The following is a 23,200-nucleotide window of genomic DNA, read 5'->3' on the forward strand; positions in this document are numbered from 1 at the left end:
TCATTCTTCCCGGGGTGTCCCAGGAGGCGGGGATCGGGGCACGTGTGGAGTTTGGGGTTGGGCCTCGAGATCGCCGAAATCGCGACCCTGAGCAGCCACGGTTTGCACGTAACCAGGCCTGGTGGACGTGGCCAGTGGCGGCGGCGACACCGCAGGTTAAAACTCATAAAACCCCTGCACTCCTTTCAACAGACTTCTTTCATAGAAAGCATGACTCAAACCAAGGCCGCGGGCCCGCCCAGCACCTCGTACCGCCCACGGCCGCCTCTCAGCCCGGAACCTTCCCACCCTGCCGGTGGTGGCCGCGGGGAGCGGGGGACTATTAGGCCGTGGCACGCGTAGCCCCGGCGCAGGAAGCAGCGGGGCATTGTGGGAAGCGCCCGCGCTTTCGCGGGTTCCGTGAAAATGGCGCCCTTGTCGCCGGCGGCGCCCGCGCCTTAACCCGTCTGGAGCCGGGAGTCCGCTGGGCTGGGGAGGGTGCCGCGGCGGTCCCTGTGCGCGGCGGGGAGGCAGCAGGCTGGCGAGGGCCGGAGACTCCGCCGGGGCTCCCCGCGCGCAGCTCCGGAGCGAGGATGGCGACCCCGGACCAGAAGTCGCCAAACGTTCTGCTGCAGAACCTCTGCTGCCGCATCCTAGGCAGGAGCGAAGGTAGGCAGGCTGGGCTGGCCGCTCGGGGTCCGTGGACCCAGCCTGGAGGCCGCTTCTTCGGCGCACAACTGAAGACATCCCGCGGTTGGAGGAGCGAGGATGCGGGGCCAGGTCCAAGGGTTGGAGGGCTGGGCGCCGAGGCGGAGGGATCGGGGGACGGGGGAGGCCGGGTGTGAAGGGTCCGAGGGCTGGGAGGAGGGATCCAGGGGCTGGGGCCCGGGCAGAGGGAGCGGAAGGCTGGGCGCTGCCACTGGGGCGTAGGGGCCCAGGGCGATGGCGAAGTGTTGGAGGGCCCGGGCAGAGGGAGCGGAGGGCCGGGAGCCAGGGCCGAGGTGGAGGGAGTGGAGAGCTGGGGCTAGGGGCTAAGGACTAGGGCCTCAGCGGAGGGAGCGGAGGGTCGGGGCTAGGGCCCGGGTAGAGGGAGCGGAGGACTGGGAGCCAGGGCCGGGGTGGAGGGCCGGTGCAGAGCGGGAGGAGGGCTTGGGTCCTGGCCCAGAGCGAGGTTGCGGGGCCCGGTTGACAGAGGGGCGGAGCCAGGGCCCGGAGCAGGCTGAGTCACCGCTCACCCTGGCTCGTCGGTCCGTTAGTGTGGACGGGAAGACTGCCGGCTCGAGAATTTATCTCTCTTCTCTAGTGTCATTCATCGGGGGAGGGCGCCTCTGCGCACCTTTGGGTTCATACTGAGTGGGGTGGAGAGCGAGGATAGCACCACGGAGGGGGAGGGTGCGAGGTGCTGGGGAACACATCATTGTCATTTTTGCGTTAGGAACGTGTAACAGGTTTGAGTATTATGCGAAGGGAGTATTTACCACTCTTATTTGCCATATTTTCCTACAGTTTAAAGCAGCCGTCCCCGACCTTTTTGGCACCAGGGACCGGTTTCGTGGAAGACATTTTTTCCACGGATGAGGTGAAGTGGGGGGCAGGGCAGAAGCAGAGTTGTGGCAGCTATGCGGGCGATGGGGAGCAGCTATAAATGAAGCCTCACTTGCTTGCCTGCCGGCCTCTCACCTCTTGCTGTGTGAGCCCCCCCAGTGGTGGCAGAGTTCTACGATCTGGTCCCGGGAGTTGGGGACCACAGATTTAAAGGGTTGAGGGTTGATTTGTTATAAAACTGTTTTGGGAAAGTTCACATAACGAATATTGCAAAGAAGCAAAACCAAAAACCAATCCTGTGCAATAGGTAAAGCCATTCTGTAGCCGGGTACTTGAAAAGAAATGGTACTGGATGTTATCTCTTGGTTCTTGGGTTGGTGGGGATGCTCTTTGAGGGGATTTTGTGGGTAATTAAAGCATCTGGTAACTCCTTAAGCACCAAAATGTGTAAAAGAAATTATGCAATTTTTGAAGGAACACTTTAAGCAAAATTACATTTAATGTACTGAGAATGCATTTTGACCTTTATGTCTTGATTCATAACAATTTGTATACACATTTTATTCTATGATAACCTTAGAGGCAAAGGATGAATTTTGTGTCACTGTTAAATGACTGACTTCACATAGTTCATAGTTCTTGCTACATTTTGTAGTTTCGCTCTGTCACTTTATGCATCTAAGAAGTTTTTGAGGATACCACTCCTCGCTCCCCAAACTGTGCTAGGTACTGGTGATGCAGAGAATACAAAATCACTCGCAGATCTTTTGTTCTAGCGGAGATAGACGATAAACATAGAGATAAACATGTAATGTTAGTGGTAATGTTAACAAACCTGCAAGGCAGGTTCCCTCTGTTTCTCACTGTGCAGAAGGCCAATTATTGGGATAACAAGAATTATCAAGGAAGAAAGGAAATTTATTGCAGAGGATGTCAACTGGGAGATGGGAGGACTGCCTCAAATCTGCCTCTCGACCAAGGGGGTCAAGGGTATTTCTAGAGGTGAAATGAATAATGCATGAAGTGAGTGAGCATCATTACATGTCCGATATGGAGTGTAGGGCATACAAGCACAGTGAGAAATCACACTGGCACATATGTCATATGATCAAAAATTGGTGGATAAGCCCCTCCCACAGTGGAGAGAGTAGCAGTATGATGAGCTGGGGGTAATATTGGGCATCCTTTCGTTCTTGTGTGCATTCAGACTGAGGAGTAGGTTGCTCAGCGGGTCCTTGGGCTAGATTTTTTGAAAAACCACTTATCTTGACTTCTCTGAACAATTGGGTAGTGTAAAACCATGTGATCATCTTGTTGCTGCAAGGAGGGTTCACCGTTTCTGAAAAACAACTCAAAACGGAGGGGATTAGTGAAACAGAAAATTACAAAGTTTTGAGCAACAAGTCTTACAAGCCTGGGAACTTGAAACATAAGAGAACTGCCAAAAGGCGTTTTTTGTTCAGGGAATCAGTTACAATAAGTGCTATGATGGAAAAGTGGAGTAAAGGCATAGAGAGGGAAGAGGTGAGGGAAAGCCTCTGAAGTGTTTAAACAGACCACACTGGAGCCAAGCAGGGCTATTCAGACATGGGAGGGTTCTGGGCAGAGGGAACAAGTACAAAGGCTTTGAGGTGGGTGTGAGCATGGTCTACTGTCTTCTGTCTGTGTTATTGACACACTGAGTTAACTTTCTGATTTCATGTTCCTAATCATAGGAGAAACCAGGTAGCTAAGATTGTTAGTTATGACTTACCTGCTTTAACATCAGTGTTTTTGTTATACCAGTGGTTCCAAAATTTTTTCCATACATTTATACATCTCACTGTCATAACTGGATTTCGAAAGCCACTCATTGTGAGCAAGAATGATGTTTCTCAACTTGAAAAATTTTTTTACATTGAAGTTCCTTTTGACTGTAAGAATTTTACTACTTCTAGGAGATTGAAATGCTTTTCTTCAGCAAAGTTCAGTATCCTGCTATCTCCCCATTTAGAATTATGTCTAAGTTAAGAGTAAGTAGGCTCTCAGATCCTGAGGTATTCCCCTCCGAATAAAGTGTCATAAAGTGATAGCCTTTTTGCTAATTTCTGGATAGCTAGAGTGGCCAAGCAGTTATGATATTCATAAAGTCAAATTGTGCTACAATTTATATGAAAGAATTTATAAGTATTTAGTAGCTTACCTTGTTTTTTAAATTTGTTCTTAGTGAGCAAAGGAGCAATATTAATTGCTGCCTTTACAACATTTGATGTTAAAAAATTTTCATTAGTGGACATTTTATCTGATAACTCCATAGAACATTTGATTAATTACCTAATTTTCTAATGATATGTTGCTAACAATTGGCCTTATGCTTTTTTAATACTGTGAAATCAAGGCATAATGGATACTTGTTGCTTTTGATGAATTTCATATGAATCAAGTTTTTAAAATTACAGTTGACTTTTAACATCTGAGAATTTGCTTGAAACACATACTGCCAGCAAGTGATAAGAGAATCGTATCTCCGTATCCATGCCCCTCCCAGGCGCTCATTTTACTTATCACATCTTTGGAGAGGCATTATTCTTATCATTGGAAGCAGTGTGTTTGATGTGAGAGTGTTTCAACTCTCTCAGAGTCAGCACTTTGTAGTCCTTTTTCTATTTGTGAGGTAAAGAAGACATAAAGGGGAGTTAATATTAGGTAAGTATTTCAACATAAATGTTCAGATGTGACTGTAGAACACAACATATAGAAGTAAGAGGATTACAGTGATATGTCAGACCACTTTGAGTGCACCACAAGCAGAAGATACAGGATTGCTGTCTTGGTGATTCACTATCATAAGTGGTGTTGCGGTTGATTTCATGATTTTCCAAAATGGTGAAGAGCTCTTGATGAAGTTCTCAATAATGTGTGATCTTCTTTTGATTATATGGTAATTGCATTCTTGGGAAAATCAATATATATTAAATGAACATTAAAATGTATATTAAAATTTACATTAAATGTATATTAAAACTTGAAAGTTTTAGTCTTTATTTGAAAGTTTTACTTAATGGATTTATTGTTATTTTTAAATATTTAAACATTGTCTTGGTTTATATTCCTAATATGGTAACTGGAACTACAAAATCAAAAACTTTTGGGGTCCTCAATCTTACAAGTATAAAGGGGCCCTGAGACCAAAAAGTTTGAGAATGACAGATCGAGGGTAATTTTTTTTATTTTGTTGTTTTTAGAGCATTGCTTTTCAACTACAGCCGTGCAATGGAATCACCTATGATTTACACAAGAACCTGATAACGTTGGTTGCTTGTGGGAAGGGGAACTGGTGGCTAGATGATAGTTGATACAGGGGACTTTTTACTGTAACGTTATGCCTTTTCATTTTGAACTCTTTAAATGTGATGCTTATTCACAATTAATATTGTGGGCTCCATCTCTAGGGATTCTGATCCTGTAGGCCTCTGTTGGAACTTGGTATGTGAAACCTTAAGATACATGGTGTGTTATTCTGACCTGCATCTGGAGTTGAGGATTGCTGGTTTAGGTGCTTTACTTCTACCAATCACTTGGGGCTTACTCCCTCCCACCTCGCTTCAGAAAAGCAGGAGTTTGGTACGTACAAGCCAAACTATAGATGGGAAGCAGGAAGGCTGAAACTTAAGTCTTACCAAGCACTTCAGCTTCCCCACCCTCCGCGCCCCCCGATCAATTTTTGAGTTTCTAGAAAGCATACATTTGTAGAATTTTTATTTTCATTTGAGCTGTATTTATTTTTGTGCATCTTTAAGTTAAGCTGTCATGTTAAAACTGACTATATATATAGATATACATATAATCCTTTAAGGACACAGAGGGCAATGTCTTGTTTAAAAGCTCTTGGGCCCATATCCAGATGGCTTTGGAGCCTTTACATTTAAGATTGAGTTCTGCAGTTCCACCCGAGGGTCTTGATTTGGTTTTGTACTTCCTGTAATTCTTTTCTCCTCTGTGGCCAGAGGGTCCTTTCTAGAGATCCAATCTGATCAAATCTGTCAAAGAGATTTAATTTATTCCCTTTCTGCAGTCTTCAGGATGAAGACCAAATTATCTTGCTTAAGGTTAAAAACTGTGGATACTGTCTTGAGTTGTGATTTTAATGGCTGTGGTAGACATGGTATGTATTTAAAGAACATTTTCAGGTTAATAAAAACAGTTAATATTTATCAAGCATTTACAATATGCCAGACTCTGTGTTTACACGTGGAGACGGTATATTTAATTTCTAAACACACAAGGTTGGTATAATTATTATGAAACTCATTTTGTAGATGAGAAAACTAAGACTTGAGAGATTAAGTAGTTTTCTCACTGTCATTCAGGTAGGGAATTGCAAGGCCAACTTGGAACCCAGCTCTCTGGTTCCAGAGCTTATTATTTTGAATTGATTGATTCCTGCTCTTCAGTGTAGAATTGGGTGGCTTATTTCTCTGTGTGCTGGAGTAGAGACGGTGATTCCTGCTCTTCAGTGTAGAATTGGGTGGCTTATTTCTCTGTGTGCTGGAGTAGAGACGTGCGGCATGATGCAGCCCTGCGTGTGGGGCGGCTTCTCACCTCTACCTTCCTTGCTTGTTTGTGGAGTGTTCTTTTTTTACTTCCTGTTTTTGTCTCCCTCTTTTGTGTTAGATGCTATCTTCAAATGCGTGGTGATACCTGCCCTCTGATATTTAAGGGCGAGTTGGTTTGGAAGGCCTCTGCTAAGGCAGCCCTTGCCGGGGGTTGAGCTTCCTTGTGGAGGACAGGCATGCTTCGCTTTATTGCACTTTCCTTTGTTCTGCCTCACAGTGCTGTGATTTTTGCAAATTGAAGGTTTGTGGGAATCCTGCATTGAGCAAGTCTATTGGCACCAACAGCACATGCTCACTTCTTGTCTCTGTGTTACATTTTGGTAATTCTCACAATATTTCAAACTTTTCATTATTCTATCTTTTATGGTATCTGTGATCAGTGATCTTTGATGTTGCTATTGTAATTGTTTTGGGAGCACCACAAACTGCACCACATAAGAGGTGGCCTTGATAAGTGTCTGTGTTCTGACTGCTCCACTGACCAGTCCATTCCCCAGTCTTTTTCCCTCCCTTGGGCTTCCCTATTCCCCGAGCCACAACAGTATTGAAATTAGGCCAATTAATAACCCTACAATGGTCTCTGAGTGTTCAAGCGTATACGTCTTTTACTTTAAATCAGTTAGAAATGATTAAGCTTGGTGAGGAAGGCTTGTCAAGTCAGGGAAGCTGAGATAGGGTGAGAGCTAGGCCTCTTGTAACCAGTTAGCCATGCTGTGAATGCAAAGGAATAGTTCTTGAACGAAATTAAAAGTGCTAGTCCAGTGAACACACAAATGATAAGAAAGTGAAACAACCTTATTGCTGATAGGGAGAAAGTTTTAGTGGTCTGGATAGAAGATCAAACCCAGCTATAACGTTCCCCTAAGCCAAAGCCTAATCGAGAGCAAGACCCTAACTCTCTTAAATTCTCTGACGTCTGAGCGAGGTGAGGAAGCTGCAGAGAAAAGTTGGAAGCCAGCAGAGGTTGGTTCACCACGTTTAAGGACAGAAGCTGTCTGGTGGGACTGCAAACTAGTGCAACCCCTATGGAAAGCATTATGGAGATACCTTAAACAGATTCAAGTAGACCTACCATTCGATCCAGCAATCCCATTATTGGGCATCTATAAAAAAGACACCTGCATCCAAATGTTTATAGCAGCACAATTCACAATTGCAAAGATGTGGAAACAACCCAAATGCCCACCAATTCATGAGTGGATTAGTAAATTGTGGTATATGTATGCCATGGAGTATTACTCAGCTATAAGAAATAACGGTGATATGGAGTCCCTTTTGTTCTCCTGGAGAGAGGTGGAACCCATTCTATTAAATGAAGTATCCCAAGAATGGAAAAACAAGCACCACATGTACTCACCAGCAAATTGGTTTCCCTGATCATCACCTAAGTACACATTTGGGAATAACACCAATTGGGTATCGGACTGAGATGGGGGTGGGGGGAGGGGATGGGTGCATAACTACATGATGAGTGCAATGCACACTGTCTGGGGAATGGACACGCTTGAAGTTCTGACTCGGGGGGATGGGTGGGACATGGGCAGTGTATGTGGCCTGAACTTTTGTACCCCCCATGATGGTAAGCTGAAATAAAAAAAAAAAAAAAGAAATAATTGTTGAATTAATGATTGAATTAATAAATAAATTTGATCAAGGAAAAAAAAAAGGACAGAAGCTGTCTCCATAACATAAAAGTGCAAGGTAAAGCAGCAAGTACTGATGTAGAATCTGCAGCAAGTTATCTAGAAGATCTGGCTAAGATGAAGGTGGCTACACTAGAAAAACAGATTTTCAATGTAGACAAACCAGCCTTCTATTGGAAGAAGATGCCTTCTAGGACTTTCATAGTTAGAGAGGAGAAATCAATGCCTGGCTTCAAAGCTTCAAAGGACTGGCTGACTCTCTCATTAGGGGCCAATGCAGCTGGTGACTTTAAGTTGAAGCCAATGCTAATTTACCATTCTGAAAATCCTAGGGCCCTTAAGAATTTTGCTAAATCTGTTCTGCCTGCGCTCCATAAATGGAACAAAGCCTGGATGACAGCACAGCTGTTTACAGAGTGGTTTACTGAATATCCTAAGCCCACTTTTAAGACCAATCGCTCAGGGAAAAAAAAAAAAAAGATTCCTTTCAAATTACTGCTGCTCAATGACAATGCACCTGGTCACCCACGAGCTCTGATGGAGATATACAAGGAGATGAATATTGTTTTCATGCCTGCTAACACAACATCATTCTGCAGCCCATGGGTCAAGGAGTCATTTTAACTTTCAAGTCTTACTATTTAAGAAATATTTTTCATAAGCTGTAGGTGCCATAGATAGTGATTCCCCTGATGGATCTGGGCAAAGTAAATTGAAAACCTGGAAAGGATTCACCATTCTACATGCTGTTAAGAACATCCGCAATTCACAGGAGGAGATCAAAATATCCACATTAAAAGGAATTTGCAAAAAGATGATTCCAATCCTGGTGGATGACTTTGAGGGTTCAAGACTTCAGAGGAGGAAGAGACTGCAGATGTGGTGGAACTAGCAAGACAACTAAAATTAGAAGTGGAGCCTAAAGATGGTGACTGAGTTACTGCAATCTCATGATCAAACTTGAATGGATGAGGAGTTGCTTCTTATGGATGAGCAAAGAAAGTGCTGTCTTGGAATGGAATCTACTCTTGGTGAAGATGCTGTGAACATGATTGAAATGACAACAAAGGATTTAGAATATTCCACAAAGTTAGTTGATAAAGCAGTGGCAGGGTTTGAGAGGACTGACTCCTGTGGGTAAAACACTACCAAACATCATCACATGCTACAGAGAAATCTTTTGTGAAAGGAAGAGCCAATCGATGCGGCAAACTTCATTGTTGTCTTATTTTAAGAAGTTGCCGCAGCCACCCCAGCCTTCAGCAGCCATCAGTGTAGAGGCTAGCCCCTCCACCTGTGAAAAGATTGTGACTTGCCGAAGGCTCAGATCATCGTTGGCATTTTTTAGTCATATTTTTAAATTAAGGTATATACATTGTTTTTTTAGACATAATGCTATTGCACACTTCATAGACTACAGTAAATGTCAACCTAACTTTTATATGCACTGGGAAACCAAAAAATTCACGTGACTGACTTTATCGTGATATTCTTTTTATTATGGTGGTCTGGAAGTCAGTCTGCAGTATACCGGTGGTCTGCCTGTAATTGGATAAAGACCCCTGTGTTGGGGATCCCCATCCGTCACTGTCTTTTCCCTTGGGCTGGTCAGTCTGCCCACAGAGGGGTTTTGACTCTCAGTGTTCTGGAAAGGACTGGGGTCTTTGAGTTCAGTCTGCCACTTTTACTTAGTAATCTTTCTCCAGACCTGCTTTGGTTTGCCTGGCTTGGGGATCAGGGGTTGGGCAGAGGACCTACGGGTCTGTTTCCTTTCCGACTTCCGGCCAGGCTCCTCCTTCCACTCCAGTTCCTTTCCTGAGCCTCCCTGGGCCTCTGGGGAGGAAACTGTATTTCTTCTTGGCTTTTGTCTCCCACACTCCCCCTTTCCCGTTCTTAACACAACAGACATCCAGCTTTCAGGTTTCACTCTCCCTCTGTCAGTTACCATCCACCCATCTGCGTTGCATTTTCTCACATTTTGTTGACTTCTCACTGGTGTTGTTTCTGCCTTGTTTTTTTTTTTTTTTTTTGCCCTTGTCAGTTTATGCCTAATTTTTTAAACTCCTTTATTTTTGATTTAATGGCATTTTTGAAGGGGGTGGAAGCCAACGTATGTGTTGAAGCCATCATCTTTATCCACAAGTGCAAATATAGATTAATTGTCTGGTTGAGTGGCCCACTTCTGACTTCCTGTATTTGTTGACTAAGGAGCTTCGCAGAGGCTCTCTTGACCATGCTTTCTCCTTATGTTTCATGTCTTGGGATGTAACTTTTCTATCTTCTAGGATTTTGAAGACTTTCTGGCCTACTGCTGTTCTTTTTTTTATTTCATTCATTCATTGATTTTGTTTTGATTTCTTAATAGCGTTTCTTGGTGGGCGGTGGAAGGTAGATGATATGTATGCCCCGTTTACTATTGGTGATCAAAACTTAACCTGATTGGTAATAATTTACATGCTTTTATTTACCTTGCAGCTGATGTAGCCCAACAGTTCCAGTATGCTGTTCGAGTCATTGGCAGCAACTTTGCCCCAACTGTTGAAAGAGATGAATTTCTAGTAGCTGAAAAAATCAAGAAAGAACGTACGTATCTTTTTTAAATGTTATGTGTTGGATTCTTAAACTCATCAGAGCTTAAGAGTGTATATGTATATATCTAAGTAGCCCAAGCACATTTTAATTATAGGTACTATTAAAAATAATGATAACTCAATTTGGTCTTAGAATTAAAAGTAATAGAACATAGTGAAAGAGGTTTGTTTTAAGTACCATAACAATATAATTGGGTTTTAGAGTGTGAGAAAGGAAGAGGGGCTTAATATACTTTCCTGCTTCTCTTATGATTTGCAGTATTAATACTATGTGCCTTTTCGCCAGGTGATGTAGAACGCTAGACACCATCTTGGCAGTAAACAACTGTTGGTGAATCAAATGCTCCTTCTTTAGATTGCCACCATCCAAACTTCTAGTACTTTAGAACTTATGAGAACATTTTAATTCTGAGATGCTACATAAAGCTTTCTTAAGTGTTAGTACCGTAGAGAAGAAAGTTTCCCATTTATTAGCTCTTGGTTTGTTGTTGTTAATGGGTTATCTAGTTGTACCAGGTGGGGTTCTGCCACTCCTCTTTGCCTCTAGTGTATCTGAGTATGGGAGCTTGGCTCTAAGCAGGTGGCAGCCATGCACAGAGTAGCTCTAATGTTGGCTGAAGGCTTGTGTTTCCTGGTGGCCAGTTCTTCACTCTACGGTTCTCTGGGTTGTATGAGCCAAGCCCAGGGGACTGGAGAAGAGGCCTGCTACGAAGGTCAGGGCATTTCTTGCTGGGGCCTGGCTGTTAAACTGCCCAGATAGAGTGGGCGTTGGCCTTGTGTCTGAGTAATCTTCTAGAAGTCCGTTCTTCACGGCGAACTTTTCCATCCCGGCCGTTGCATTATGAACTGTATTTGGCAAGTGGTCTGTGTGGAGGTCCCTACTCGGTGCTGCATGACCAGACTGGCTGGTGTGTCGTCAGCTGGTGATGTACTTAAGGCTGTGACCTGTGAGTCCTTGTGTCTGGACAGTTGCCTTTGCCTGTTCAGGGCCTGGTGAGTGAACTAAGTCTGAAACAATCCATCTGATTCCAACCCTTGGTGTGGCTTTGAATTACTCAGTGAGGATGTATTTAAGGCAGAGGAATAAAAATGGAATGTTTGAGCTACTGTTAACCTACTAATAGTGATTGTCCTTTCCTGGCTATAAAACTAATGTGAGAACACTGTATTCTTCTCTTGAACCCTAAAGTTTACATTTTAGATGATTATTGAGGACCCCAGCTGTTAGGTGCTCCATTAACAGACCATTCCCTTTACAAATTTACATTTGATGGCCTCATGGTGAGCATATTACGTAGTGGCTAAAAATAAAGTTTGTCTGAACTCACAGTACAACTGACAGCTACTTTGTTGCATTAGATATTCAAGGAAGTCTTGGATTTTTTTAAAGAAGAAAACTAACCATGTACACTTTGTGTTTCCTGTGTCTGTGTTGTGTTTTTGAGGTTAAGGCATGTTAAGTACTGACTCAGCATTCCTCTTGTGAGGTGTCCCCACCAGCTTTTCTTGGGCACCTCCAATGAGCTCCACCTCCCTGAGTACCTGTAGTCTTTTCATGTGATGGTCCCTGTTGATCTGTCATATTTTATGAAGTTTGAATACAGTTGTTGATGTCAGATTACTTGAGTTATGATAGCTCTGCCCTCTGGAGTAACACAGAAGAGTTAATTTTTCATTTTGTGTGGCTGACTTCAAATATAAAATGCTAGTATATAAAAAGGAAAAGTGATCATATGTGACAAAACCTAACACTTGTTAGTTCCTTAATTTTTCACACTGGCAAGTGGGGTACATTGTAACTTGAGATTTGTTTTGCTTTGCTTAGCAATTTAATAGATAAAACACTTATTTGCAAATATTCTGTGTTTTTTATTATTATTTTATTATCTTGTGACTATATTATATCTATGAATTGGTGTCAGTCTCATTCTATAGAAAGAACATCACTTGCTTAATGGTTGTATTGGAGTATATTTATATAAGTTTTAAAGATAGTAAATCATATTAAATTTTAATTGCATTAGTTTCGTTAAATGTACTTTATATATTTTAAGATAGCTTTACCTTTCTATATAGGAGAAGTTGAAAGTACAGTTATGATTAGAATTATGTATACTGTGGTATGTGATTCATATGATTAGTACATGATCCAGCACCCTTTCTTAGTTGATGAACACAAAAGAGTGTTGGTTGTAAAGTCAGTGATAATCTTTGTACAAACGAATTAGAAGATTTAAGGCTACATGTGATTGGCTGATGAGATTTTAATAAAGTCATACGAAAATGGGATAAACACAAAGATTCATTGGAGAGTATTGAAGTTATAAATGAGCTTATTAAAGTGGTACTTTTCTGGTAGATGGGATAATTTCTTTGAGAGGCCCTGTGCACAGGTGGTGTGTGCAGTGCTGCAAACGTGAGTAGGTGGGTCCCTTCTCTCAGGAAACCCATATATGGTCTATAGCTTCTCCCTCTCCATGGAGTAGAACATGGAATGAACTTCTCTTTTGCTACAGCTGATTTCAGGTAATTTGTAAGTGTAACTGGAATATCCAAAGACATTTATTAAGACAAATTGGTGGATGAAAATTAATGTAGTATTTAGATTTTTATTTGAAACAGCAATTGATCATTACATTTTCTACTAAAACAAGAGGAAACATTGCTGTATATCTTAGCAAAAATGTTTAGAATGTATTGTTTTCAAGTTAAGTAAACTATTATGATTTTATAACTTTCGTTTATTTCACATTCCATCCCCACCTCAAGGTTGCCATTGTTAACTATTACTAGTTAAGTTGATGATATTTCCCTCACTGTAACATGTGTAGATTTCCATTATTTACCTAATTTTCACAACAACTCTTTGATGCCAGCCTAGTATTTTCCATATTTTACAAAGGTCAGAGAGATTAAATGACTTGACCAGATTCATGTAGCTTGAAAGTCACTGATCATCTGGTTTGACAAGGACTCTTGACTCTGAAGCTCATCACCTCAGAGTTGTCTGTTCTCATAGGTGAAACAGTGTCATAAAAATGAACGTTGGTGCAAGACATTAGCATGCTTATTTTCTGACCTTTCAGTTATTCGACAGAGAAGAGAAGCAGATGCTGCATTATTTTCAGAACTCCACAGAAAACTTCACTCACAGGTACGCTACAGTATCCTGCGTGTATGACTAGTGGTATTGGAACATCTAAACCTTTTTTTGTGGTGTCACATTAAACTTTTCTGTAATCAATAATGGCTTTTAACTGTAGATAGCATTTGTGTTTCTAGAAGAGTTTTAATATTGTAAGTAAGTTTTAGCTGGATTTAAAGCTACACTGAGAACGTGATCGGACTTCTTAAGTTTTATGATAGTCACTTTAATTACACTGCTGGAAGGAAGCACATTGGTAGAAGTCTTGACCTGTCTATAGTTAGTAGCAAAAGTTTATTTGGTTGATACACTTTATTGCTCATTAGGTTCTAATTTGTACTGCTATACTCAATTAAAAAAATTGATTTTGAATGTTTTGTGATTAGATATTGATACTTGAAAATGAATAGTTCTTCTAACCTGATATTTTTGTAAAAGACTTTTCTAATACCGAAAAATTAATTGAATCATAGGATGAGATTTTTGTGGTTTCTTTATATAAAGGAACTTAGTTCACCCAGCTCACTCTCTCCTTTTATAGAGAAGGTGAATCCAGAGAGGTTTAATGCATTGCTCAACAAATAATGTTCATGTTACAACAATAAAAATGATTGAGGTAGGCCTAATGCTTCCAGTAATTAAACTCATATTTTTCGAGTCTTCCTCTCTATTCATATACATGAAGGCTTGCTCTTAAAACAAGTCTAAGTTTTTTTTCTGACCATTTTGATTCATTAATTCAGTTTGACTTTGGATTAACTGTTTTAAGTATGCTTTTTTTCATACTTTTGTAATATTTGCAATATTATTTTTGAAATATTTTAACCTTTTTTGTACATTCATTTCTAGGCAAATTGTTTCAAACTGCTATATCATTTGCTTTTCTTAAATCTTTCTCCATTTTTAAGAACAACTGCTATACATGGAAGTTAAAAAGACTTGCTGGTTGGATTTCACGTTTCCCAGCCTTACAAGATCCCAAAAGGGAGATTTTCCTCCAGTGAAAGTGTTGTGTCTGTCAATATTGGCCATTGGATGAGAACACATTTAGGACCTTTGTAATGTAAAATGGTTGTTTTCCAAAATTTTGTTTGGAACGCTGCATGTTTATTCCTAAATATCAATGTTTTAAATAGTGACCAGCTTCCCAGGGCTAACTAAAAATCTAACTTGCTTGGTTTTTTTCATTGCATAGCTGACAAGATGAAAAATATTAGGAAACAATAGTATTACACTGGTAATTAAACAAAGTAGAAAAATATATACAGGTTAGTAGCCTTACCGTCATTTTGCTAAAATTACCTACTTCTTCAAAAGTGCAAAGGTTGTTGATATTATTTTTGTCTTGTCTTCTTAGTGGGGACCCCTCATTTATGTGTGTGTTGTGCATACCCTGGGGAGTAAGGGTCAGAGATGCAGCTTACTGTTTGCTCTTGTTTTTAGACCTGGAGGAAGAAGTCAGGGACTGGAGGGCGGGTCTGAGTGTGATGTGGAGACGTGGGGAAGGTGCCATGTGGATCCTGGGCTGGACTCTGAAGTGTAGTTGACAGGGAAAGACTGCAAGGAGGAAGGGCGGCTCCTGAGGGGACTGGGCCAGGGTGAGGGGTAGGGCGTGGTATGCAGGGGCTGTGGGCAGACAGCGGGTGGATGGCCCCTATCAATGAGCGGGGCTCAGGACAGCACCAGGGAAGCTGGGCTGAGCTGTGTGTGCTGGGATCTAGGTAAACGGCTGCCTTGTACCGATGTTTACTTCCATGTTCCTCTAGATCTCATGGAGTCCTGATATGTGTTTCTACATTTACAGTGCAGTTTGTGTACAGTTTTTAAAGTTTTATACCTGAGTTAGGTCCTTTAGTTTTCAGAAAAGCAGGTCTTAAGTGGCATAGGGTGGTGTGAAGTGTCTGTGCTGCCAGATCTGTTGTGGCGATTCTGTTTGCTCCATGGATCTATCTCTTCTCTCCCCCTCCTGCCCTGAGCTCTGGGGGGTCGGCGGTGCGGATTGCATGCCTGGGCCTAAGCACAGTGTGAGATTGTGGGGTGGGAGAAGGCTGAGGCAGAGCTGTCGCCTCCTGTGCTGCCAGGCAGACGCCTGTGGCTTAGAGGTACTCATGGGTGCCCTCCCTGGTCCCCAGCCCTGCCTGGTCCCCTCCTTGTTCCCACCCCACTCCCTCAGGCCCAAGGGTGATGGTGGCTCCCTGTTGGTGGCGTTCCTGATGCTTCACCACCTCTCTGTTGTTTCTCTCTCCTGTCCACATCTGGGCACACGTTAAAAGCTCTTCAGCATACCGATCCTGGGTGTTTTGTACCTGTTCTTTTTACAGTAAAAAGTGCCGCCTCCCCCTTTCAATTTTGTTCATTTTTGGAGCTTTCTCCACTCTTCACCTCCATATACATCTTTTCTAAAATAAAAGCTGAGATTTTACCCTTGCGCTCTCTTACTGCAGTACAGAAGGTTTCCTGCCTCTTTCCCTGTGCCTGCTGGTCATCCGTACTCAGACAGTCCTTAGGAAACTCCCACAGGACTCACAGCTCGGCATCCTCACAGCTGAAAGGAGCATTTCCCCGCACTTCCTACCACGTCCACCCACGTCCAGCCTGCCTTTTCCTGTACTCTCTCTCCGGAGTGATGATATGTTCACCTCTTGCCCCAAATGAGCACCCTGGGTGTCTTCTGGACTCTGAGCCTTATTGGTTGTCTTTGTAAGGACGCCTCTCATTTGTCCCTTTGCAGTCAGGTAGATGTTATAGCTTTGTGATTTAGGTAAGTTATTTAGGTTTGATCCCTTTGTTCTCTCACCTGTGGAGTGAAGAGATTGAATCTTGTTATGGTATGGCTGTGGCAGTGACAGGAGGTGATGTGTGTAACTCACCTGGCCCCGTAGGCACCCCTAAATGGCAGCTGCTATTACTGACTGCTCTGTGACATGAAGAGCCTTGGGATCCCGTGAAGAGAGCATCCCTTTGGGCGTGTGTCCCAGTTAGTCTCTGAGCCTCCCAGGCTCTGGTACCTGCTCATGGGGGATTGCCAAGGTGATGTGATTGACCATGTCCTCAGCTCACTGAGAAGACCAAGTTCAGCTGCTCATCTTTCCCGCCACGTAACCGTGGTCTTCCTAGGCAGGCTCTCGCCTCTCACTTGGTCCCTGCTAGCCAGTCTGTGCCTGCTTCCCTGCAGGACCTCCCCGCCTCCTCCATAGGCCTCCTGCTGTCCTCAGCCCATTCTTCCCATGTTGGTTTCCATCTGACTCCCAGCTTTAGCCTGACGGATCTGCTTTCTGTTCCCTTCTCTCCCTTTGCATGGCCCATCTTTCTAAGAGACTTGCGTCTCCTCTGGGAGTCGTGCACAAGCTGTGAAGTGCCATTTGTCACATTTCATCTGCCTGTTTCTCTGTTTACCACAAGACTAGACTCTACCCGGGCTTATCCTTGTGGCCTCAGCTGGTGATTCAGTTGAGTTTCTGAAAAAGTCTGTGTAAATCAATTTTTAAGTTAGACAATACTTTAAATACTTGAGATGAGCTTACTCTTTAAAACAAACTTTCAGGGAATGTTTAATGTAATGAAGAGTTTGCATAATGTAAGAAACCATCCCATAATTTGTTTTGTAAATAAAGATATTTATATATTCTAGCCTGTACATGCAAAAGGTAAGGCTATATGAATAGAGTAGAATGCTGTGTAAATTCAAGGTAAAACGTACTGAGGTTTGGCAGCTGCTCTGTGTGTGAATCAGGCTGGTGTGAAACACAATTGGAAATTGATGAACTGTATGCTAACCCTCACATGGAAACCTCGGGGTTAGCTATCCTGACAACTGTGTGCTCCAGAACCCAGTCTTGAGTTTAGGTATACGTGATGCTGAGACTAACTCTTGCACTTTAGGATTCTTTTCTTATATTCTATTTTGTGGCCTAAATGGGACATTGATAAGGGGAAAAAAAAATCAATGTTTTACGATGACATTTGTCTTATAATCACTGTGTTTGGGAAGTTATATGAATTATTTCAGGGAAGACGATACTGTTATTCAAGAAAAGGGTAATTTAAAAAACTTGTTCTCGTTAGGGACTTTGGAGTTAGCCTGTGGGGTAGAGGACCCTAGGGTATTGATTGTGTGAGAAAGTTGTTTCTCGCCATCTGAGGGGTGGTGCTTGTTACATGCCTGAAGTGAACAGAGTTAGATTTGATGCCACCATGTGAATTTTAAAATGCATTTCTATTTTGGAAATAAATATAGTTAAGAAGAGAGGAAAATAAGACTGGAGAGTAATATAAAATAGTTGTTCAATATTCATTTTCTTTCTGAACAGGGAATTTTGAAAAACAAGTGGTCAATACTCTACCTCTTGCTGAGCCTTAGCGAGGACCCACGCAAGCAGCCAAGCAAGGTGAGTGGCTTTGCTCCAGCAATGTGGTGTCTCTTGTTGGGGCAATTGCACCAAATTTTGATAGGAATCACCTTCTGCAGGTAAGAAAATAATAGAAGAGCAAAAAGCTTATCTAGTCCTGGAAGTCAAGGGCTTTCTTTTTCCTTTTTTTAAAGGACATTTTTGTCAGTGCATAGTTTCCTGAAGATGTTTTTCGCAATTATTCAGATGTAACAATGGATGATTAAATAGAGAATAAATTGTTAGTTTTCAAAATGTTTGCTTCCTAAAGTTACTAACACCAGCACAGTCGGGTAATTCTTCAGGAATAGGAAGACGCTTGAGTTTCTTGTGGTTTCAGTTCTCGTTATGGACATCCATGACTCTTACAGCAGTGAAGCTTTCTTGTCACCATGTTCAGTTTTTGTCCTTTGAGGTATTTCAGAGATCTATTGGTTGTTCCATGTCCCAGAGTATCCTGTAATAAAATATTCCGCAATAGACATTTGAGTACTCGAAAGCTGAAGAACATGAGTGAAAGAGTTATAGATATCTCTAAAGCCTTAGTCTGAGCAATCATTATATAATAGTATAAATGTAAGTAATAATATAAATACATAAATATAAAGCAGACATTATATAGCTATGCCAAACTCTTAAAAACTATTTGAGTTTCAGTTTGCTTGAATTTGGAATAAATAAGGTGTTTAGTTATCAGACAATGTAATAGTTGTTGGAGTTCAGAAAATTTTCTAAAACTATCAGTTTTGGCATATTGCAAAAGTGTGTCAGCTAGTTATTGCTTAATAAAGAATGAAATCCAAATCCAATCATAGAAAGAGAAGGAGAATATGAATAGAAATTATCTTTGTAGATTTGGGAAAACTGCTCTGTAATTTCCTATCTCTGTATTCCTGATGCATTTTTTGTATTTCCAGGTTTCTAGCTATGCTGCGTTATTTGCTCAAGCATTACCGAGAGATGCTCATTCAACTCCCTACTACTATGCCCGGCCTCAGAGCCTCCCCCTGAGTTACCAGGACCGGAGCGCCCCGTCTGCCCCGAGCTCTGGCAGCATGGGCAGCAGCGGCATCAGCAGTGTCAGCCTGTGCGGCCTCAGTGGCCCAGCGCCAACGCCACAGCCTCTCCTTCCAGGGTAAGGCCAGGCTGATGTGTCCAGGCTCCTCCATGCCGAAATGAATGCCTCAGGCCTCTGAGTAGGCGCCCGTGTTCACTGACAGCATAGGTAGGGCCTCACATGTGCTGGGCACCGTTTCCACTGGGCACTGTGTCCAGTATGCTCTGTCTCGGGGCGGTCCTCCTTAGAGCTGCATCACAACAGGAATCCTTCCCACTTTGTAATTGTTAGAGCTGATCGTAAAAAGTCTCAGCCAGCTCTCACCTGTCAGTGGAGGTGCATGTTGTGCAGGACCTTGAAGGCGAGCTGTTCTCTGTGTTCTCAAATGTATGTCTCAGTGAATATGGGCCTCTTCATTCATGTATGTTTTTCTCTTCTTTGGCTTCTTTAAAAAATCAGTAAGCAACAGAAAATGAGGTTGAACTATCCACAAGTGCCAAGATCTATAAACGAAGGGTTATAGCATTTTAGTGCATGTGAACTAAAATGATAAAAAGCAGAATGCCCAGTGAAGATGTTATTATATACTTGATGGTTTACTAAGATGTCAAAATCATGTCCAAACATGTTTGAGGAAATACAGAATTTATGGTTGAGAATAAAACAGGTGCCACTGTCATTAATGGACTCTAGAGCTTTGTTTTTGTTTTTGAATATATATTTCTATGTATAGATAAACAGATGGCTTTTCTTTTTGCTGTAGTTGGTTCCTGGAAATCACATTAAGGCAGATTATCATAAAGTGGATATTTTTCCAGAAAAACAGTGACCAAGGATTCAGCATCAAATAAATGATGTTTTCCATGTGAGCATAATGGGATTATAAATCATTTTGTGAGTTCTAAAATTATGTTCAAGATACTGGAAAATAGAATACGTGTACCACACACTCTATATAGAAAACATTATGCCTGTGAGAAGAGTACTCCACAGATTGAGTCTACAACTTGTGTTCTGGCTAAAGAGTAAACTGACATTCTCATTTCTACCTTAGAATTTGAAGTAGTTATTCTGTGTAAGCTGTATAGAGAACTTTGAACTGAAATAATTTTTTGGAATCATTCTCTTTAATTTAGAACTATACTCAAAGACACAGTTTTAGTAAATGTTGTTGACTTTTTTCCCCAGTGAAAATAGAATTAAACAAGGGCAGTTTCAGTTTTTCCTTGTCTCTCTTTGTGATTGGATCGTAGATGGACCCACCAGTGTTGTACCACTACTAAATCAGAACCCTGGCCCCTGGAGGCAGTTGAGATTCTCAGTTTTGTGTTTTACAGTCCCAAGAAGTGGTATTTTTGCCACAGTTGTCAAAGTATATGTTGTTAGAAATCAGCTATCAGGTTCTTAGATTTTTCAAAAAGCAACTTTGACATATTTCAGAATTATTCAAAAACCATCTTGAATGTGTGTTTGCCTTGGATTTAATGTGTTTGTACATGTTAGAGAGTAATTGAAAATTGCAGTATCTCTTTTCCTAGCGAGCACCCTGAAGGCCAGAGACATGTGAGGACAAGCCTATGGGGCAGTGTTGGAGGGGATGAGGTTCCTCTGCTCAGTAAATGTGGAGTAGGGGAAGGTGTTGATTTGAAGTTAATATCAGCAGAGAATTTCAAAGTGGTTATAGGTGGGTAATGTATGTTATGTGTTTGTGAAGAAGTCAAATGGATTTTGATTTTTAGGGCAAGAAATAAGTATGGGAGGTGGCAGTAGGCTGATTTTTAGCACTGCCATGTTGGGTCTGAGTGCGAGGTTAGGGATCCCAAGGAGGCCTGGGCAGTCTCGAGACTTATTGATGTATTTGGTTAGGGGAAATCAAGGTATCACCTATCTCAGATTTATGAGTTTATGTAATTCACTATGGTGATATAAGAAGCATTTCTAGGAATGTTTTTGTCTCTTCAGTGACTAGCCTCGTTATTTGAAGATATTAAATGTTACTTGTGTCTTTTAGACAGTCTCATCAAGCTCCTGGGGTAGGAGATTGCCTTCGACAGCAGTTGGGGTCACGGCTTGCGTGGACTCTAACTGCAAATCAGCCTTCTTCACAAACCACTACCTCAAGAGGTATCCCAAACACTGTTTCTCGAAACATGACACGGTCAAGGAGAGAAGGGGACACGGGTGGTGAGTAAGGATGTGTTTTTACATTGCTTTTCTTTGAACATTTAGGATTCATCCGTCCCTTATTCTGAAATGCTGATCCGGGATCCCCACCTGAAGCCCTTTAGGGGTTTCCTGTTGTGCTCAGGGTGAAGCCCACAGTCCCTGATGCCCGTGGCCCTGGGGAGCCTGTCTGGCTTTGCACCTCATGCCACGGACTCTCCCCAGGGCCATCTGCCTTATGGCTGGTCATCTGTGCGGCCTCCTCCCTCTGCTGCTGTCTGCTCTGCTCGTCCTGAGCATGCTCTGTCTCTGTTCTCATCCTGCCTTTCTCCCTGGAAAGGCCATTTTATCTCTCAGTACTATATAGAATACAGGTTTGGAGGCACTGGTTGCAGGTGAACAGCATTCTGACTCAATGTGGAAGGCTGGGTCAGGCCCTGGGGAAAAGTCACCTTCTTCCACCAGAGCCCGAGTCCCATGGAGGAGCTGTGTCTGTCTTGTTCACAGTATCAGTGCTTAAAAGGAAGTTTGAGTTTCTTTCTTGAGAACACTACAAATAGCCGTGTTTGAAACATGAGTGCCCTGAAAATAGAAGATTGGGTTTTACTGTTGGTTTATAATCTGTTGGTTCTGAAATTGACATAGATGTTATCTGTCCTTGCATAGAATGCAAAGGTGAGGAGCATATGTTAGAACTGTGGGAGATCCCAGAGTCCTTAGCCCTCTGCAGTAGGCTCCAGCATCTGCACAACTCTGCCTGTCCCTGTGTGTCCCTCGCACGTACCTGTCTCTTTCTGTCCATAGCAGCCAGACTGTTGGGTTGTGTGTGACAGCTGTGCGTTCCTGGCTTAGCATGTGAGAGCTTCCACATTGAGTCAGAATGCTGCTCACCTGATCCGTAACAGTGCCTCCAAACCTGTATTCTATACAGTACTAAGAGATAAAATGGGCTTAAAAATACACTGGATTAATCCAAAAAAAGCAGGAGAGGATGTACAAAGGAAAAAAGAACAGTGGGGTAAATAGAAAAATATAGCAATAAGGTCACTTTAAACCCAAACATATTAGTAATTATATTAAATGTGTGAACACTTGGTTTAAATGACAGTTTTTTAAAAAAAATTCTGTCATTCAAACAACTACGTAACAGACACAAATAGGTTGAAAGTAAATGGACGGAAAAATGGTAGTCTGGTAAACACTGACTGTGAGAAAGAGGGGGCTGTATTAATACCAAAGTAGACTTAAGGAGTAGTACCAGGGTTAGAGGGACATTCAGAACAATGAAAGGGTCAGTTCTTTGGGAAGAAACAATAATCCTAAACCTGTATTCACCTACTAACAGCTTCACAATACACAGAGCATAACTGACAGAACTGGAAAGAAAAATAGACAAACCTATAATTATAGTTAGATATTTCAGCTTCTGTACTTAGTAACGGATAGAATAAGTAGACAAAAATAGTCAATAATGACGTGTAAGATTTGAATAGTATTGTTAAGGAACTTGATCTAGTCGATCTTTATAGAACATCCCATCCATGACTGTGCAGCACACACCTGTCCTCTGCCTCTGATGGTGCCGGGTTGGGTGGCTCTGTGAATGCTGACCCCAGACCGGGTGCTCAGACTGCTCTCTCCCCCAACAGATGTCTTCGGTTTTAGGGTATTGCCTCCCCTTTTTTATTTTGGCCTAACACCCAAATTCAAACTTAGCTTTTGTTGAAAGGAATTGTGGAAACCATAAAGATCTTTTCTGTACTATTAACTCCTTTTATTTGGTGTTAGGAACTCAGGTTGGTGTATTTGCTGTGTAGTAACCTGTTTCTCTAGACATACTCTAAGGAATTCATCCCTTTGTGCTTGGTTTGTGCTGCTACCTTGATTATATAGTAAGTTCCCACATGGAGCCTTGTCCTTTAAAAAGACCTTTCGATAAGAAATTGTGTGGTCTCCACTCCCTTTTCAGAAAGTCCTACTTTCTTTCTGAGAAACCTCATGCTTTCTTTTTCATCTTGAGCGCATTTATTGAGTTTGTAAATTTTGTCCTGGTGGGAAATATATAATCTAAAGCTAAGTGTGCTATAAAATCTA

The 23,200-nt window shown here is 42.1% G+C and overlaps 1 protein-coding gene across 3 annotated transcripts in view; it reads left to right on the top strand.

The window, feature by feature from the left end:
- The first annotated feature begins 366 nt into the window (after positions 1–366).
- The window catches only part of TUBGCP3 (tubulin gamma complex component 3), an 86,651-nt gene continuing 63,817 nt past the window's right edge, over positions 367–23,200 (top strand). Inside the window, exons 1-6 of one of the 3 annotated variants that reach the window (XM_069467024.1) lie at positions 367–648; positions 10,238–10,345; positions 13,440–13,507; positions 17,809–17,886; positions 18,804–19,021; positions 20,955–21,127. In XM_069467024.1, the coding sequence (XP_069323125.1) occupies positions 573–648; positions 10,238–10,345; positions 13,440–13,507; positions 17,809–17,886; positions 18,804–19,021; positions 20,955–21,127 (721 nt within the window). In that variant the 5' untranslated portion in view covers positions 367–572. Of the gene's footprint in view, positions 649–10,237; positions 10,346–13,439; positions 13,508–17,808; positions 17,891–18,803; positions 19,022–20,954; positions 21,128–23,200 lie in introns of all 3 variants that reach the window. The other 2 variants (XM_069467025.1, XM_069467026.1) reach the window with 2 other exon arrangements.

The sequence above is a fragment of the Eulemur rufifrons genome, chromosome 4, assembly GCF_041146395.1.
Source record: "Eulemur rufifrons isolate Redbay chromosome 4, OSU_ERuf_1, whole genome shotgun sequence".
NCBI classification, from domain to species: Eukaryota; Metazoa; Chordata; class Mammalia; order Primates; family Lemuridae; genus Eulemur; species Eulemur rufifrons.